Genomic DNA, 19,144 nt, shown 5'->3' with positions numbered 1-19,144 from the left:
GCGGGTCCTGGTGATTGCCAGGGATTCAAAGATAAATAATAGACTCCCAGCTCTGGTGAAGTTCATAATCTAGGCTACGAAGTCCAATGGTCTCTTATGAATAGGACAGGAAATATTCTTGCCTGCAGACATGGCATCGATTTAAGGAGGGATTTCATCACTCATGTGGCAGGAATGCAGACCCCACACAACCACGTACTTCTTGATGCCCTCTTGACAGCCCTGATGTCAAATCATGTTAATACTAACATCAACACGGTGTGTCATTGTCCTGGGTGCTGATTCTTACTACTAAGAACCTATAAAAGATACAACTATAGCATCTCTGACTCGATTCTCCCTTGACAGAGTTCCTTTTGTCTTAATTCGTAGCACTGTCTTTCCTCTCTTGACACCTCCATCTAATCTGTAACTAAGTCCTGGCTAATGTCCTCTGCAGTTCTTCTCATAGCTCTATCGTTTCCCTTCAGCTCTCACCTAATGTCTTGTAGTCATCTCCTCTTAACTGGGCTGTGTGACTCTAATCTCCCAGTGGCCAGTCCAAAGTTTCCTAAAGTGTAACTGCCACAGCCTCCTCCCCCTACGTAAACACTCAGTGGTTGTCCCATCAAGCAGAATGAAGACAAGTCACAACACCATTTGTGACCATATTTCTGCATTCTTTTCTCTTTGTTCCACAGCATAAGTAAGCATACTGTTGCTCCCAATGTATAGTCTCTGTGCTCTCAACCCTTACTGTTGTTTATATGGCTCCCTCCACCCTTTCCCTTCTATGGGAAACCTTCCCATTCTTCACAGCCCAGTAGAAGATATCCTGTCTCCCCCTAGCATTATGTGATCTCTCTTTCTCATTACTTCCAAACACTTTGCAACCCCTATTACTTTCTACCTGATATGATATTCATTTATGGAACAATGAAAACCACTGTGACAATTAATACATTCTATGGGCTATCATGAGCCAGTTGCTCTGCAGTGGCTTTTTTGTACATATCTTACTTTTCTATTACCAGTGGGGCAGGTGCTGTGATCCTCCTTCTGCGGATGAGAAAACTAAGCCAGAGAGATAAATAACTTATTAAGCTCACTTAGAACAGCCAGGATTTGAATCAGAGCCTGCCTATCTCCATATCTTATTGTTTTTAATAATTATGCTTCCTTTGCCTCCTTTATACATATTCTTAAAATATCCTCTATCAGTTTCCATCTACTAGCAGAAAAGGAAAAAAAATCATTTTATGTGTTTTCCATAAAGTAGAACTTTGTTAAATTTTTGAATAAATGCCTCTTGACTCCTTATCCTGTTCCAGGTACTTCCAAAATTTTAGAAGATGATGTTGAATGCTAAAAAATTGCATTGCTTTACCTGAGGGTGCCTTGGTGGCTCAGTCACTTAAGCATCCAACTCTTGACTTCAGCTCAGGTCATGATCTCAGGGTCATGAGATGAAGCCCTGTGTCAGGCTCTGTGCTCAGGGCTCAGCTTGGAATCTGCTTAAGACTCTGTCTCCCTCTGTCCCTCCCCCAACTCATGCACGTGCACGCTTTCTCTCTCTTTCTCTCTCTCTCATAAATAAATAAATAAAATCTTAAAAAAAAAAAAGAAATTGCATTATCTATGTAAGTGAGCAGATAGATGCATTTGGTCTTAATTTTGTTCTCTTCAATTTTGGGATGAATTTAGAAACACTTGGATCAAATGCGATGAAAAGATAGGTTTTATTTCTTCAAATCATTTCTTCATTTTAGCAAAAAGTAACTGTGATGGAAAATAATAGGGGAATTAACTCCAAATTGTGAGTTATTGTATGTATACACACACATGCACACACACACACATCATATATACTCTTGTTTGCCACAGAAACACAAACAAGGAAGAACACTGGCAGATTAGAATTTGAGAGCTTTAGTTTCAATGTCATTTTGAATGGTGCATATGAATACTTCACATTCTTGTGTCTGTATCAAGAGATGGACAGGCCTGTCGGGGTCGGTCTACAGAAGTACAGCCTCTTATCTTCAAGCTTTCCTTGAGTGACAAAACACTGATTTCACATTTTTATCTTTATTTTCTCTTTTTACTAGTTCTAAAAGATGGCCCTGTTCTTAGACAAGATCATTACCCTTTTGTCTTCTGTCCTCTATAAGCAAACAGTTGGTTAGGATTTGGGTTTGAGCCAAGGATAAGTACCCCATACTCTTCCCATATACTGTTGTAATACTTGGTAGAGATAGACAAACGTTTGAGATGACTGTACTTGTTTTTATGAAGTATACTCCATTTAAGTTGAGAGTCTGTGACCTGAAAGGAACTAAAAATTCAGAAAGCAGATGATCTGCTGTAGCTTGTACCTTATCTAAAACTCCACACATAGGAACTGGGCTGCATGTGTTACATTTGAATGGTATTGAATACATTATTCTTTTTATCTGATGCTGAGGCTCAAGAACCAGAATTTCCCATATTACAACTAATACAAATCAGGAGGCAACTCATTATTCTGGTGTTACAAGGAGTTTTATTCTATGTTAACACAAATCCAGAAGTTTTCTTCACTGACTAGAATAGGATGAAGTTAATAGAGATAAAAAATTAATTGCAAGGTGTTCTTTCTTTTTTCATTCTTTCTTTCTACTTTCTTTCTTTCCTGGTCTCTTTTTCCCTTTCTCCTTTTCTCTCTACTCTTGAGATAATGAATCTCATCAAATCATGTAAGGCAAAATTAAATCCAGGCCACTGTTCTCTGGGTGATCATCCCTGCTGAGAAAAGTAATTGTTTAATTTACTTTCCAGCTAACATTCAGGAAAATAAATGTAATATTAAGCTCTTGCAAATATTAAGTCTACTACAGCAAAGTTAAACATTTCTTTTTTTCTTAAAGATTTTATTTATTCATGAGAGACATAGAGAGAGAGGCAGAGACATAGGCAGAGGGAGAAACAGGCTTCCCATGAGGAGCCTGATCTTTAACTCGATCTCAGGACCCTGGGATCATGACCCGAGTCAAAGGCAGACGCTCAACCAGTGAACCACCCAGGCACCCCAAACATTTCTTTTAAAGATTTTATTTTTTTGTTTTGAGAGAGAGAGTGAGCATGAGTGAGAGGATGGGGGAGTAAAAGGAGAGGGAGAAACAGACTCCCCACTAAGCAGGGGACCCAATATGGGACTCCATCCCAGGACCCTGGGGATCATAACCTGAGCCAAAGACAAATGTCTAACTGACAGAGCCACCCAGGTTCCCAAAGTTAAACATTTTTGTCATCTTCTTCCTTGCACCTAATATTTTCAAAACAGTATTGTTGTTTTTTCTTACTTTTCCTTGGTTACCCCACTGAGAAATATATATTCATTTGTTTCAATGCACAATGACACACAGAGACTGTCCAGCTAAACCTTGATCATGTAGGAATTATTAGAACCCATTTAGGAAAATAAATCACCGGAATTCTTAACTCAGACCATGTTTTGAAAACCCTCAACCCTAGAAGAGGAGAAAATCACCTGGATAGAACACAACTGAATTTTATACACCTACTGTCCTGCTACCATCACCACCATGAAAGCAGTATGACCAAGAGGGTTACCCCTATAATTCATGCAAGTACAAATACTGCCTCCTGTTAGGATGCACTTTCCAATTCACGAAAGCTTCTTCACACATCATTTTGCATGATTCTTGCAACAACACTCTACATGGAGGAGCAGGAAATGACCCTTTACTGAATTTCAGCCTTCTATGAGTGGACACTTACTTGGTGGGTGGCAGTCTGGATGTCAAGCTCTGAGGTACAGGCCCTTTTGCTACTTTATCAAAATAGGGTTCTTCCTCTGTCCAGATGCCAAAATATGTCAGAGGAGATACAGTTGGAGCACATGTTCCTCTCCACCTTGGCTTGGACATCATCATCAGAAAAGGGAAAAAGCATAATCAGTAACTATGAGAACCATGCCATGATTATCTTAATAACTTTGAAAGAAGCTTCAAAGGGATGAAGAGATAAAGAAGCATGCTCAGGTGCAATATTTCTGCATCTGTGAATAAAACATAGATATTTGGTAGCCAATAATTTGCAAAAGCTTTTTGTGCTTTAAGGAAGACTTTTTAAAATTTTCAAGGAAAAAACTGTAAACACTTGATATTGAGCATGAAATTGAGAGGTTTTGTGATAGGACAGGTCTAAAAGCTCTAACTGCTAATATTAAGAGACTTCTTATTGCAGCAGAAAAATTACAATAATCATATGCCCTGTGATTTCAGAATGATTAAGAGGCTTCTCACTGCTCCTTCTAAGAAACAATGTCACTGGCAACCCCACTGCATCTCTACATGGTTATCTGATCACAGATAACATCTTTTTTCTTATAGGAGTCTAGGATCTAGGTTCTAGGTTCTAGAATCTTTACTAAAAATTTAAAGCACAAAGGGGTCACTTCTTGAAGTTTGAATATCTTTTCATTGGTAAAGGGCTTACTATTTTCCACTATTTTGCATCTCATTTGTATTATGCTATTGCTAAATTTTAAAGCCTCAGGTAAAAATATTGGGTGCTCAGGTCATACAAACAATAGATCCTAAAAATGAGTCACTATTTATAATCTCTAAGTGCTTGCCTATGTAATGATGAAAACCCTTAGATAAACTATGAATAAGTCCTAATAAATATAAATATATTATACTTTGTGGGGAGGGGAAGTTGAAGCTTTCTACCTTATATTTCATTGGCAATCTGTAGCTCATATAGCTCAATCTGTACTTTTTATATCAATCAAAAATTGATACAATCTATAACTGACTACAGAAATGCTATGAAAATTATAGGAAAAGGGTAAAAAACTCTAACTATCCATTTTTCATCTGTTACTTTTGATACAAGTGATAATATACTCTGATAGAATTGTGATTGTAGGCAATACAGAAAATAATTTTTTTCTATGAGTTATCAAACAATGTAAAAGTCTAAATAAGTTAATAGAATGAACAAATTCTGGTGTATTTACTAACAACTAATAATGATACATTTTAATTTACAAAGTCCATAATTTATTTAGATTTCTTTAATTTCTACTTGGTATCTTTTTTCTGTCCCAGGATCCCACCCAAGATACTACATTACATCTAATCTTCATGTCTTCTTAGGTTCCTCTTAGTTGTGACAGTTTCTTAGACTTTCCTTGCTTTTTAGTGAAGATTTAATGATGATTTTGAGGCATGTTGGTGAGGCATTTTATAGAATGTTCCTCAATTGGAATTTATCTAATGTTTTTCTCTTGATTAATCTGGGGTTGTGTTTTTTTGGGAGGAAGATCACAGAGACAGAGTGCCATTTTCATTACCCTATCAAGAGATGATACTATCAACACAATTACTCTGTTGATGTTGGCCCAAAGCACTTACCCAAGATAGTGTTTGTCAGGTTCCTCCAGGGTAAACTTACTCTTTTTTCGCTTTCCATATTATACTCTTTGGAAGGAAGTTACTACTTTGAACCTGCACTTAAGGAGTGGGGATTTATGTTCCACCTCCTTGAGCACAGAGTATCTGCATAAAGTACTTGGTCCGATAGGTATTTTTAAATTATGAAAACCTGGGAGGATTTCACAAGTCAAAAGTGTTGTAAGGAGGGATGAGGAAGATGAGGGAAATCCATATGAGGAAGCCAAGAAAGAAGTAAGGGATTCAAGATAATGATCATAACTAAAGGTATGACGTGAGATTGCACTCCTCAACAGGGGTTAAACCATATGACTTGAAACACATTCCATTCAACTTTTTCCTGCTTATCCAGTTCCTCTGGAAAAGTGAAGTATTGGAACATTTGGAAACTATAATGAAGTCCAGAATCCTTTCACTTTTCTCTTGAGATCATTCTGTGAATACAATACTTCATTCACTGACAATGCCTATCCTGCAGTAAGGTCCTGGTGTTGAAAATGCCTAAAATGTTTTCCACATTTCCAGACAGAGCTCCATATTTTTTCTTGGGAGTGGATACAAGTGGATAAGTGATGAGAAGAGATGCTATCTCTCATTTATGCTGTTGCATTTGACTTGGTTAACTTAACTCTCTGATATTGGACAGCCATTGCTGTGTAACAAATCAGCCCCAAATTCAGTGGCTGAAAAAAGTAATCATTAATTATTGCTCATGCATCTGTGAGACAGCTTGAGTTTATCGAGCCTGAATTTAGCTGAGTAGCTCTGCTTCCCATGAAGATCTGCTAGTTGGCTAGGGGGTTTCACTGATTTGTGTTCCTCACCCTTCTCTTCAGTCCATCATGTTAGCTGTAGCATATTTTTTACCATGGCAATGACCAAAGGCAAAAGAACAAGTAGTAACATTTATAATCCATCATACCCTTATTTCTTGAAACACTTTTTCTCTTTTTTTAATCTAATACTATCTTGATCCTCTTACCTCTTCTTTAATTCTTCTTCCTTTGACTCAATACTATAAATAAGCTCTACTTAAAGCTTAATCTTTTAGTCCTGACTTTCTACACATGTGTGTTCTTCTAAAGAAAGCTTATCCATGGTCAGATTTTCTAATTCCCTAATGGTCGTTATCAGTTTACTATTAGTATTTCAATATTTTCATTATCTTTAGTTCCATGCTCCATATAAAGTTATTTCCCAATATAAAGCTGTATGTCTGAAAAAGACTTTGGTTTTTCTATTATGTTTGATGTGGATGCAAAAACAAAGTCCTAATAAAACCTATCCTACATTAATAGAAATTTGATCTCTCTTAAAGTTAAAAGAGAACACATCTGAAAGAAAACAGTAATTATAAGACTATTAAGAACCATTTTCTATAAGAAATGGTTAAATTTACTAATTTTTTAAAAAGATCATTTATTTATTCATGAGAGAGAGAGAGGCAGAGGGAGATGTTGACTCCATGTAGGGAGCCTGATGTGGGACTCGATCCCAGGTCTCCAGGATCACACCCTGGACTGAAGGTGGCGCTAAACCGCTAAGCCACCCGGGGTGCCCTACTAATTTTTTTTTTTTAATCTAGAGATTACATAAGGCATCATTGTCGTGTTTACATAGTTGAAGCTGTGTAGGCCTGAGCTTTTTCTTTTGTAGAACTACACCCAATAGGTAGATCTAGGGGAGGAAAATTTTAGCTTGATACAAAGAAAAAAAATTTAATAAACAGAACTGTACAGAAGCAGAATGGGCTGTATATCTTTATTTTTCAATTATCATCACTTGTCTTTCCTGAAATGCCTTGCTCCCTCTTCTTCCAATTATCCATCAAAATTCTATTTATTCCAAGCTTTTATCCCTCCATAAACTCCTCCCTGACTATTCAATTTTATTGATCCCTTTCAACACAAGTCGCTAATTTCCTAGCCCACCCCAACTAAATCAAGGGCTCATTGAAAATAGAGATAAAACACACTATTTTATATCCCTAAGTATAAAACACAATGCTGAGCTTATAATAGACATTCAATAAATTCTTATTGACTTACTGTTCTATCACAAACTTCCTGATTTCTAATCTGGAATCATTAGAGTTGGTTAGAATTTGAACCAGGTTGAAATGCTTGCTCAAGAACCTGATAATTTCACACTTATTTCACAAGAGGAGATACCTTATGATTTTAATTGTAGCTCAAAAGAAGTAATGAATTTTGCCATCACTTGCCATCCAAGCTTCTATTTTCCTACTTACCAAAAAAAGACACCAAATTTAGAGATCCTCTAAGATTTTAGATTTATAGTTCAGATAATTTGTTGGGAGAATTAGCGGAATGAAAATGCAATCATTTCTTCATGTCTGAAAATTATTTAATGCAAAAATCATCTGATGAATGAAAATACCTGACATGGAGGAGCACATACAACACTGGAGAACTGTCACTCTCATTTGTATTCAGGTCTGCCTGTTGTCATAGTTACTGATGTACTCAAAGTGATTTCCCTCCTGAATCACACTCTGCAAACCTTCAATGAAAATAAGCTATTCTCTCTGTTTTATTTTTCTCTATCCAAGAATTGAAGCTAAAAAAAAAAAAATAGTATCAGTTGCATGGATGTTTTTATACTTTTAGCAAGATTTTCAATGTACAAAAGGAAGAAGGGGTTTAATCAAAATAAGTGCCTTTGATTGAGGTCTCGCCTCATTTGTTCAGCAATGATTCACTGAGAAGCTAGGTGCTGAGAACACAACTATGATTATGGCCCAGTCCCTGCCCTAGAAGTTAACAGAGCTCTGTGAGAGAGAGATAAGGGATGCATTTCAGTGAAATGCAATCAATTTTGTTCCAGAAGCAGAGTATGGAAGCCAATGGAAGCACTATAGAGAGATACCTCAAAAAGTTTGGGGGTGCTAATGGAGTCAGGTCAAAGGGAGGCTTCCATCCTGTGAGTCTTGAAGTATTGCTCCTGTGAAGTTTAGCAAATGTATTTTTGAATCACTTTAGGTAAAGAACACCCATGTTATCTTGCAGGTCAGGTTCACAGAGCAGTGGTGTGAGGCAGCCAGCCCTCTACACACACATCACCTGCTAATATTCACACACAGCCTCTCCTTTCTGCTTTGGCTGCAGGAACTCCTTCACAGACATCCTCCGTGCCATCCTGCTGTCCCTGGAAGTCCTTATTGAAGATCCAGAGCTTCAGATAAATGGTTTCATTTTAATTATAGACTGGAGTAATTTTTCCTTCAAACAAGCCTCCAAACTGACACCTTCAATCCTCAAACTGGCTATTGAGGGGCTGCAGGTATGTTTACAAAATGTACAGTATGAGACCGTGTGACAATGTTTTTTTTTTTCTTATTTCAACCAAAGTAATATTTGTCCTTGGGAATAGCAAAGAAACCTGAGACACAGTTCACTTGTGAATCCTCCATATTTTCACTTCAGCCTCAGTTAGTTTTTTTTTTATTTCATCTTCATTTTCATTAACAGCTCTAAATTACTGTTACCACAGGCACAAATTACCTACTGTAGCAATTATGAATAAAGCTCAGATATGTTTAGCTGAATCCATCTGAGAGTACACAAAAATTAAAACTAGAAAACATCTGCTTTATGAGTATGTCCTATATAGAGGTGGCATGGGGGCTTTCCAGGGTTTCTAGAAGCAGTTTTGCACTGAGGAGATGCATCCTGTGGATCCTCACTTCCCAGAATGCACTGGGCTTGAAGTATTTGTACTAACGTGAATCACTCAGAGAAAACAAAGGAAGCAGACAAAACTCTACTTCCTGTTCACAGGACCAGTTGTCAGGACTTTGAGGAAGGGGATTTTGTGCAGTGTGGAGTTTGGGGTAGTTAGTCTCTGGAGTCCCTTCTATGTTTAAACACCAGTGATTCTATGAAAAGTAACAAACTCAGAGGGACAATCCTGCATAGCTTCCTGATGGCAACATTATTATAGTACAAAGTAAAGGCACAGTTCAGGAAGAATAGAACTCATGTTCTTTCTTAATTTTATAGGAAGATTGACTCAATGGGTGGCATCCCTCCCCATAGATGGCAGTTATGCAATTATATAGAAAGCAAAATATTTGCTAATTCTCAGATCAGTAGCCATTACTCATGCTCTTCAAGAGACCCATTTCCATTACTCATCATACTCTAGTGTGATGAGTTATTGATGGGTCTATTTCACAAAATAAACTGGCTTATTTGTATTTGGCCTCCAACAAATATCTAGCACCATGTGGGCCTTTGATAAGTGTGTTTATTGAATGGATCCTTTTTTATTGAAATGGTTTCCTATTTCAAGGATAGGAGAAGTAAATTAGGTATTTCAGAAGAGGAGGAACAAGTACACACTATTCCATAATGCCACATTATCCTGGGAAGGTACATCATACAGTGTATTGGGGGCACACTTTTGAAGTTGTGTTTGCCTTTCTAGACTACATGGAGTGTGCTGACTGACCTTAACCATCCCAATCATAGACTGGTCTGTACTTTACTATCAATCACTTTCTCTCAACTTTAGCTACTTTTCTCCAAACTCCTTTTATCTAAGTCTCTGAACATCTTATCTCTCTCTCTCTCTCCTTACAGCTTTTATCAAAAGTTTTAAAACAAGCTGCAGGGTTTATTCATGCCCTATATCATGCTGATGATAATTCCAGGATTTTCTGTGGTAGTACAAGCTTCATTTAATTTTATCCTTTTTAAAAAGATAATTCATTACCTGTTAAAGTAGCTATGATTCAAGCTCTATGTATTTATAAGATTTTTTTCATAAATCAGGAAGGAAAATGTCCTTTATTCCAATTGTCCTTTGTTCCAATTTTTCTTTCTGAAAATGTGTGGATTATATAATCTCTCCCTTGCCAACTTCACCAGGATGATGTGGGTCTTACTGAGTTCATGCATGTGAACCTGTTTTAATAGGGAAAGCTATACATAAGGTTCTAAGATATTTTTGCAAGAAATACTAGATGATCTTTTGTAGGCAAGGTGGGTTGAATCTGGGGTTTTACTTGTACCAGGGCCTGGGATGAATTGCACAATGTCCTGGAGCTCTGATCAAGCAATAACTTCTCCTAGGAGAAAGGGAGATGCATGAAGTCAGGGTCAGAATGAAGAAAAGGTACTTCCTCCCATCATCTCACAGAGCCATGGCCTCAATCTCTTTACTACTCTCCCCTTATATAAAGCAAGGTAAGCTCCCTTGACTGAGGGGAAGTATCAGGCCAACCTGGAGTCAGGCTATCTGGATTGGAATACAGCTTTTTTGAGGGCTTCTGTCTGCCCAGGTCTTCAGGGCCTAAGGAATCCTGAGGAAGGTGCATTCTCTCCTGCTGGGAGAAGGAAGCTAATGGTCCCAGGGGAAGCTGAGCTTGGGTGTAGCTCCTCCATCTACGGTACAGGCTCCCTGGACCATCTAGCTGTTGTCTTGGCAAGAATGAAGGATCTCTCAGGACCACTACAGAGAGGTGCTGCTTTTGCAGTCAGATCTGGCCAGCCACTGGTGACTTCTCACACCAAGCTATCTTCTTTCAGGCTTTGGGGACATCCATCCATCCCCCTCTCCTGGCTCTCCCAGTGATCTGTCTTCATTACGGGGATTGTAGCCATTATCCCCTTTTACATTTCAAAAAAAATCATAACTGGTACTAAGTAGAATTCATGCCTTCGTGCTTATACTTGTCGTACAAGGAAGATCCCATACAAATCTCCATTTGTCAGCCATGACAATTGAAGATAAATTCTGTAACACTGCTGACGTGGGTAAAGGCACAGACTTTTGTGGAGAAAGGAAAAGCAATGTGAGGCCAGTGTCAGTGAGAGAAGAGGAGCTCCTGCTCTTCCTTCTGTGTACCCTCTGAGAGGCTTGAAGAGCTTTGGGTGTTTACTAGACATGTGGGAGATGGCAGGGAGGCAAGGTCCTATGTTCCAGTGAAGAGAACTTGCTCTGTCGGCTGTTCTGCCTTTTGTAGGGTAGATGTGAGACAGCAGCTTTGTCAGGGGGAGTAATAAAACCACTTCTGTGCTAGGCCATCTGGTTTGGGGTTTTAGCTATTTATAGGAGCTATCTCAGATTACCTGCTGCTCAAACCCTAGACAATTTGGGCCCCGGGATATGACGGTCCCCACACATAGGTAATACAACACCTCCCACAGGGAGAAGGGGGGCGGGAGCTCACTGCTCAGGCAGTGGGAATTTAGAATCATTTTTGGTCAATCCCACACCTTGTATTACAACCTAGTTCCCAAACCTTGAGTTTTAGCCCTATTACCTCCGTTCTTAGTTCTCTGTAAAGACAGTAGTTCAGTGCAACATTCAATTACTAATTGTTGTACGTTGAATTCTTAAGGAGTGGATTCTGACAGAGATTAGTGGGTGGGAGGTTTATTAGGGAGTGCTCTTGGGGTCAGCTCCCATAAAACGGAAGCTATGGAAGAATGTTTGCCAGCAGGAGAAGTTAATCTGGGTTTCAGTCACTTCCAACGAAAGCTTCAGGTGCTGTGAGGCTGAGATGATCCTTCAGATTTTTCCCTGACTGGGGCCAAGGGGTTGGATTTTGGTGTTCCCATATTGTTCAGTCATTGGTTATAGACTGCCCTGGGAAATGGTTGTGAGTTTGGGCAAAGTGGCTCTCTTCAGCCTGAAGCCCCAGAGGGCACTATTACCTGCCAACTTTCTGCTGGCAACATTCCCAGCAACTGGAGAATAAATCCTCAGTCCTGAACGCGGCCTGGCTGTATATCAGAATATCTACCACAATAAGCAAAAGATATTTGGGATATCCTATATTTGTAATGTCAAGGAGCCTCCTTTAGTTTGCATCAGAGTTTTTAACTACCTTTTTTCTTGGTTGCATACAGTCCCCAGTTATACCCAAAGTGGAAATAATAGCCGGTAATATTGAGGTGATGGACACTGGGCTAGCAAGTCAGTGCCAGTCCTCCATTTGGGTCAACGGTTGTATTTCTATGGCTCAAAAGCCAATTATATATATATTCAACTGATCCTTGATAAAGGGGGAAGGCAATACAATGGAGTCAAGAGAGTCTTTTCAACAAATTGTGCAGGAACTGGACATCTGTGTGCAAAAACCTGAATATAGATACAAACCTTATACTCTTCACAAAAATTAACTCAAAATAGGTCACAGACCTAAGTGTAAAGTTCAAAACTATATTAATCCTATAAGATAACATAGGACAAAAACCGATGTGACCTTGGTTATGGCAGTGATTTTTTTAGATGTCACACCAAAGTTACCACCCATGAAAGAAATAATTGCTAAGCTAGACTTCATTAAAACTAAAGACTTCTGCTTTGCAAAAGACAGTGTCAAGAGAATAAGAAGAAAAGTCACAGACTGGGAGAAAATATTTATACATCTGATAAAGGACTGTTATCTAAAATTTACAAAGAAATCTTCAAACCTAACAAATGTGGCAAATAAATATATGAAAAGATGCTCCACATCATATTCATCAGAGAAAAGCACATTAAAACGGGATACCACTATATACCTAGTTAGAATGGCCAAAATATGGAACACCAATAGCACCAAATCCTGGCAAGTTTGGGGAGCAACTGAGACTCTCATTCATTGCTGGTGAGGTGCAGTTTTGGAAGACAGTCAGATGGTTTCTTACAAAATTAAATATATTCTGGGCACCTGGGTGGCTCAGTGGTTGAGCATCTGCCTTTGGCTCAGGTCGTGATCCCAGGGTTCTGGGATCGAGTCCTGCATTGGGCTCCCCACACGGAGCCTCCTTCTCCTTCTGCCTATGTCTCTGCCTCTCTCTCTCTCTGTGTCTCTCATGAATAAATAAATAAAATTTAAAAAATAAACATATTCTTACTATACAATTCAGTAATCCTGCTCTTTGGCATTTACCCAAAGGGATAGAAAAATAAATATGCACGTGAATGTTTATGACAACTTTATTCATAATTGCCCAAACTTGGAAGCAACCAAGGTATCCTTCAGTAAATGAATGGATAAATAAACTGTGATACCAGACAATGGCATATGATTTAGTGCTAAAAAGAATTGACCTATCAAACCATGGAAAGACATGGATGTATCTTAGATGCATATCATCAGGTGAAAGAAGTCAATCTGAAAAGGCTACGTACGTACTGCATGATTTCAACTAGATGACATTCTGGACAAGGCAAAGCTACAGAGACAGTAAAAAGATCAGTGGTAACCAAGAGCTGTGGGTGGGGGTGGGGAGGGATGAACAGGCAAGGCACAAAGGCTGTGTAATGCTATAATGATGGATACCTGCCATTTTACATTTGTCCAAATTTATAGAACATATGATACCAAGCGTGCACTGTAATGTAAACTACGGGCTTTGGGTGATTATGATATGTCAGAGTAGGCTCATCAATTGTAACAAATGTACCATTGGGTGAAGGGGATGCTGATAATTTGGAAGCTACACATGAGTGGGTGAGGGGCTATGTGAGAAATCTCTGTGCCTTTCCTTCAGTTTCGCTATTAACTTTAAACTGCTCTGAAAAAATAGAATCTTAATGAAAAAAAAAAGGGTAACCATATTGCCTCTAACAACAATTATCAAAAACATGGTATGCGTAGAACTTTGGTTATGTGCTTCATAGGCAGACTTAATGAGTTGTAATAATAATCACATAGAAGACTGCTCTTTAAGGAATCATCAGATTTTTAGATCAAAAGGTACTCTGTACCAGCCAGTCATGAAATTCTAATACTGTATGTATTATACATTCCTCCTTTTACAGCAATGCTTTGAGGAAATGTCATTGTTTAGAATGTTAAGTTGTCCCAGTTACATAAATATTCTATGAATATTAGTTCAAAGAACTTCAGTTAAAATACTAATTTTGAGAATGCCTGGAAGTCATTTTCTCTCACTCAGCTGTTTGATCTCTTAAATGCAGTCAATAATGTCTAAAAGAGCCCTTGTATCTGTTCATTACAACTTGTTTAAATTTTAATCAAACTTAAAGTAATATTTATGCCACCATTGTAATACAGCTCAGCATTATTCTCAGTTCTGCCGGGGAATTCTGAAGTCCTGTTCTTGAGTTCTGTAATGCCTCCAAAATCAATTCTTGGAATCATTTCTTGTAAATCACTGCGGCCCCACCATTACAATCAGCACAGGGCATTTATCAATGTTCCGCCAACCCCGATCCTTACAGGGCTTACCGTGCTGGAGTGTTTTACTTAGGACGAGCTAGAGCCTTGGGCCCTGCAGGCTATTTACAAAAATATTTGATTCCCTTAAGGATCCAGGCTTTTGTTAAGGGTTTAAAGAAGCTTACTTTTCACTCACTGGAGGAGAGCCAGGCAGCATTCTTTCTTCTTTTTTGCCTCATTTCTGGGCTAACTTCATTTTCCCCTGGCCAATCGGACACTTTTTCATTTCATTAAGTCTCCATCCAAGGCTTATGGTGTGACTGTTTTGTTGTTAGGGATGATTTTAGAATATTTATATCATAAACATTATAAATATTTGATTTATACTATTATAAATATTTGATTTATACTCACTATGCCCCAGGCACTTTTCATGTACTATTTAATTCCTACCATAAACCTATGAGGTTGGACCGTTATGACACCACATTTTACAGATGACAAACCTAAAATCTAGAGAGATCAATGACTTGCCTGAGGTCTTTAAGTGGCAGAGACAGGATCGAAGCGCAAATAGCTGGGACTCTGCTCTCGCCTACATCAAAGTGTGGTTGTACCAGCAGCAGCAGCACCTGGGAATGTTTTTGAACGTTCAAAATGTTCAAACGTTTTTGATGGAGTTATCTCCCTTTCTCCACCTTGCTCCTCAACCTCCCAACAGCTTTGAGCCAGTTTAGTGCAAAAGGAGGTCCACTGCTATTCCAACCTTTAGCCTGAAAGTGGGAGGGGACTTGGAACAACGCTCAGAGGCTCAGCCAATGGCAAATCATCTCTCTTCTGAGAGTCCCTTTTACACTGCTTCTTAGCTTTGTCCATTTGCTCTACGCCCTTCTACATCCTACTTTTTCACCACTTTTCTAAAACATATGATATGTCCCCTTGCCTTTGGAGTATCCAGAGTGCCCTACTCACTTGAAAGACTGGAAGGGTAAAAAAGTCTGTGAAGTCAGTGGGTAACATGACAGTTCTCAAGAGCAAATGAACGGAGAGTGTGATTAGAAATTTGGTAGAGCAGGTTGGGCAAATGCATTTCAGGTTAGTAGTACATTCCCACCAAGTCAAAAGTCAGTGACTCAGACATGCAGACGTACTGACTCCTGGTGTATTCATTCAACACAAAATGTGGGTCAGGTCCTCTAACCAAACCAGGATTTAAAACAGAGGAGGAGCAGACCAGGCTTCTCTAAGCTTACAGGCTAGGGCTCTATTATGCAAAGTGTAGTCCACAAACCAGCAATATGAGATCACCAGGAGCTGGTTAGCAATGCAGAATCTCAGGCCAGTCCGCTGAACCAGGAGTTCTCCAGGTGATCTGCATGTATGGTAATGTTGGAGAAACATTACTGCAACAGAAGGTATTAGAACAGAGAGTCATCTTGGCCTCAAGTACGTCAGATTCCCTTCCAGCATAGAACAACCCACGTCATCGGACCTCGTTCTCAGAGTTTCTGAGTGCAGGGATCTGGAGCAAAACCCATGAATTTGCCTTTCAAGAATGTTCCCAGGAGCTGTCGCTGCTGCTGGTACCACCACACTTTGATATAGGTGAGCATCGACTGCAACTATTCACACTTCAATCCTGCCGCTGCCACTTAAAGACCTCAGGCAAGTCATGAGCTTTTAGTTTCGTCATCTGTAACATGTGGTGTCATAGCAGTACTACCTCAAAGGCTTATGGTAGAGATGGAGTAGTGCATGAAAGGTGCCCAGGATTGAGTGCCATAGTCAGTGCTCAATCTGAATCATGGAGCACTATTCAAAGAATGAAGAGGCCAGCCCTTAACCATGGGCTCCTGTGGTTCTAATGTGTGGATTGAAATGAGGTTGCTCTCTATTGTCCCCATTCTGCCAGTGTGGATCCCCCAAAATTAGATCTTACCAACCTGTTCCCTGGCCCTGAACAGGGAGCTCCCTCCCTGGGTTAACCTTAGTTAATGACATAGGTCCAGACTGTTGTCACCTCCCCAGGCTGTGGTACTTGAGGAGCTGTTTCTTCCTATTCATGTGGTGTGATCCTTTTAATTATCACCAAACAGTCCGCTGCCCACGGTTTTGCAGCTGGGTGATTAATGGGGATGAAATCACCTCTTTCATCCTGCAGGACTCTTTAGCAATAACAATTATGGTATCTTTTATTGATCCTTACAGTTTTATGTATTAAAGAATATTAGATAGAAACACACTGAAGGGAAAGGATATTTGTACTTTGCCAAGAAGTTTCTTAATTCATGTTTTCTGAACACTCCAGGTCTGTTTGAAGAACACTTTCCATCCAGACAGACTACTTTTTACCTTCGCCTCCGCAAAGCTGTAATTCTGAATTTGCAATAATGCAATATGTTACTATGGAAATATTGGAGGAATAAAATATCTCCTTTAATGCTCTACCTTATTAAGTATCAATTACACTCAGGAAGATAATTAGGGCTAATGACACTCTGGTGATCCTGGTGGCAAATAGTACGGCCTATTTAAGACAGTTGCAATTAAATAGGTGTATCTCTGGCATATTTTTGATGAATAGTTTTTCCGGACTCTCCTGCATCATAGATCTAGCCAATGCTCTGATTCATCCATTTAAGAAACAGTTACTAGGTTTGCTGTAAGTCAGTCACAAAAGTAAACAATGCAGTCTCTGCTCTCAAGAGGTCTTGGTTCAAAGCAGAGGCAGACCCATAAACAAATGATAAAAACAATGAGTATGTGAAGGAAGGGGGATATGCTCCAGGTTAGTAAAATCCCAACCCAGGCGGAAGGTATTAGCAATGGCATCCTAGAGGTACCAGGGTGGCTCAGTCAGTTAAGCATCCGACTCTTGGTTTCCTTTGGCTCAGGTCATGATCTCAGGGTCATAAGATCGAGTGCCACCTTGGGATCCATGCTCAGGGTGGTGTCTGCTTAAGATTCTGTCTTTCCCTCTCTGCCCCTTTCCCTCTCTCACACTTGTCTGTACTCGCTGTCTCAAAATAAACAGATAAATCTTAAAAAAAAAACAAACAAACAATGAAATAGCATCCTGGGTGAGGCACACATCAGCTGATTCTTAGCACACACATGCAGAATAACCAAGAGAAGACCTAGCAGGAGAGTTCCAGGTAGAAGAGATAATATAGGCAATGACATAGAGGCATGACGTATCAATAAGAGAGAGAAACAGAATTAATTTCATATTTCTAGAGGGCAGAAGGACCAGGCAAGGAGCTTGTGTGCCCTGAGGACATGGGGGCCACTGAATATATTGAAGCATAATGACAACACAAATTTATATTCACATGGATTCGATTTGGTGGGTATGAGCAGGGAAGATTCTAAGGCAGGAGAACAATGTAAAGACAAGTGCAATAATTCAAAGAAGAAATAATAAGACTCTAAATATGGGTGATTGAAGGGATAACTACCTTGGAAGTAAAATAAGGCCATGTTTGGTGGTTGGATGCTTGAGAATGGGAAGTGCTGGGGGAGTTAAAGTAAAAGCTTAGGTATGCAGCTAGGGTGAAAAATGGGTGGTGGTGCCAAACAATGGGCTCATGAAGGCAAGAATGGCAGGTGTGAGGAGATAATGAACATTATTTGAATGTTAGACATGTTGAGTTTAGGATCCCATGAAATATTGAATTGTATATATTAAGTCTGAGCTGAAGGGAGAACTCTAGGTGGGATCTATAGGATTGGTCATATTTGAAATCGTAGGAAAGGAAAAAAAAAAATCAGTCAGAGAAAAACTAGAAGGTGATGAACAATAGCCAAGAAAGGAACCCAGGTGATGAGCAATGTCAAGGAACAAGTTAGGTGAAGAGGAGCCTTCAAAAGAGAAAAGGGAGGTTGAGGTGGGGAGATGTGAGAAGAAACATGAGCTCATCTCCTGACAGAAGCTAAAGGAGTGGGGATTCAAGGAGGGAAACCATTTCAGTGTAGTGGAGGGAGTGACATCTAAAGAGCTCTGGTTTGAGGAGGAAGGTGGACAAATGCAGACAACTCTATCAAGAAATATGTCTAGTAGGCCATAGTGGGTGGTAGATAGAGGAGACTGAAAGAGAAGGAGCAGAAGACAGTAGTGGAAGAAGTATTCCATCTTACTTTTCCATTGGACAAGACTTTCAGCAGCAGAATATATTAAGGGCCTTCACACAGCTATGGAAGATCAGTCCTGACAAAGTATTGACCTTTGTGAATTGTTTAGTTCCAGGTTAATATTTCTCAATTCACCAATGTAGAGATCTCTGACTTTCATTATTATGAAATGAAGTGTGACATGGCTATCCAGGGACTCTGTTCTGAATATATTATATATTTGCAGAAATATGGACTACTACCTGTGAGTGTCCTAGGGGGCCTTGTGCCGCAGAGTTCATCAGTATTCAGCAGTCTTGAAGGGCCCCCCTGTTGCAAGAACTTGTGTGGAAAACCTTGCCCTGTAATCCACATTCTCTGGTGATTAAACCATAGGTATTAAAATAATACACACTTCCAAAAAATCAATCAGAGCTCTTTGGTTTTATGG

General features: G+C 39.3%; 1 protein-coding gene across 1 annotated transcript in view; it reads left to right on the top strand.

Moving 5' to 3' along the window:
- Positions 1-19,144, top strand: part of CLVS1 (clavesin 1) — a 175,072-nt gene that overhangs the window by 76,515 nt on the left and 79,413 nt on the right. Inside the window, exon 3 of the mRNA XM_041769505.1 lies at positions 8,570-8,744. Coding sequence (XP_041625439.1) covers positions 8,570-8,744 — 175 coding nt within the window. The remainder of the gene's footprint in view (positions 1-8,569; positions 8,745-19,144) is intronic.

This window comes from Vulpes lagopus, chromosome 9, assembly GCF_018345385.1.
Source record: "Vulpes lagopus strain Blue_001 chromosome 9, ASM1834538v1, whole genome shotgun sequence".
In the NCBI taxonomy this organism is placed as follows: Eukaryota; Metazoa; Chordata; class Mammalia; order Carnivora; family Canidae; genus Vulpes; species Vulpes lagopus.
Note: the sequence above shows the minus strand (reverse complement) of the source record. Positions and strands in the feature narration are given on the sequence as shown.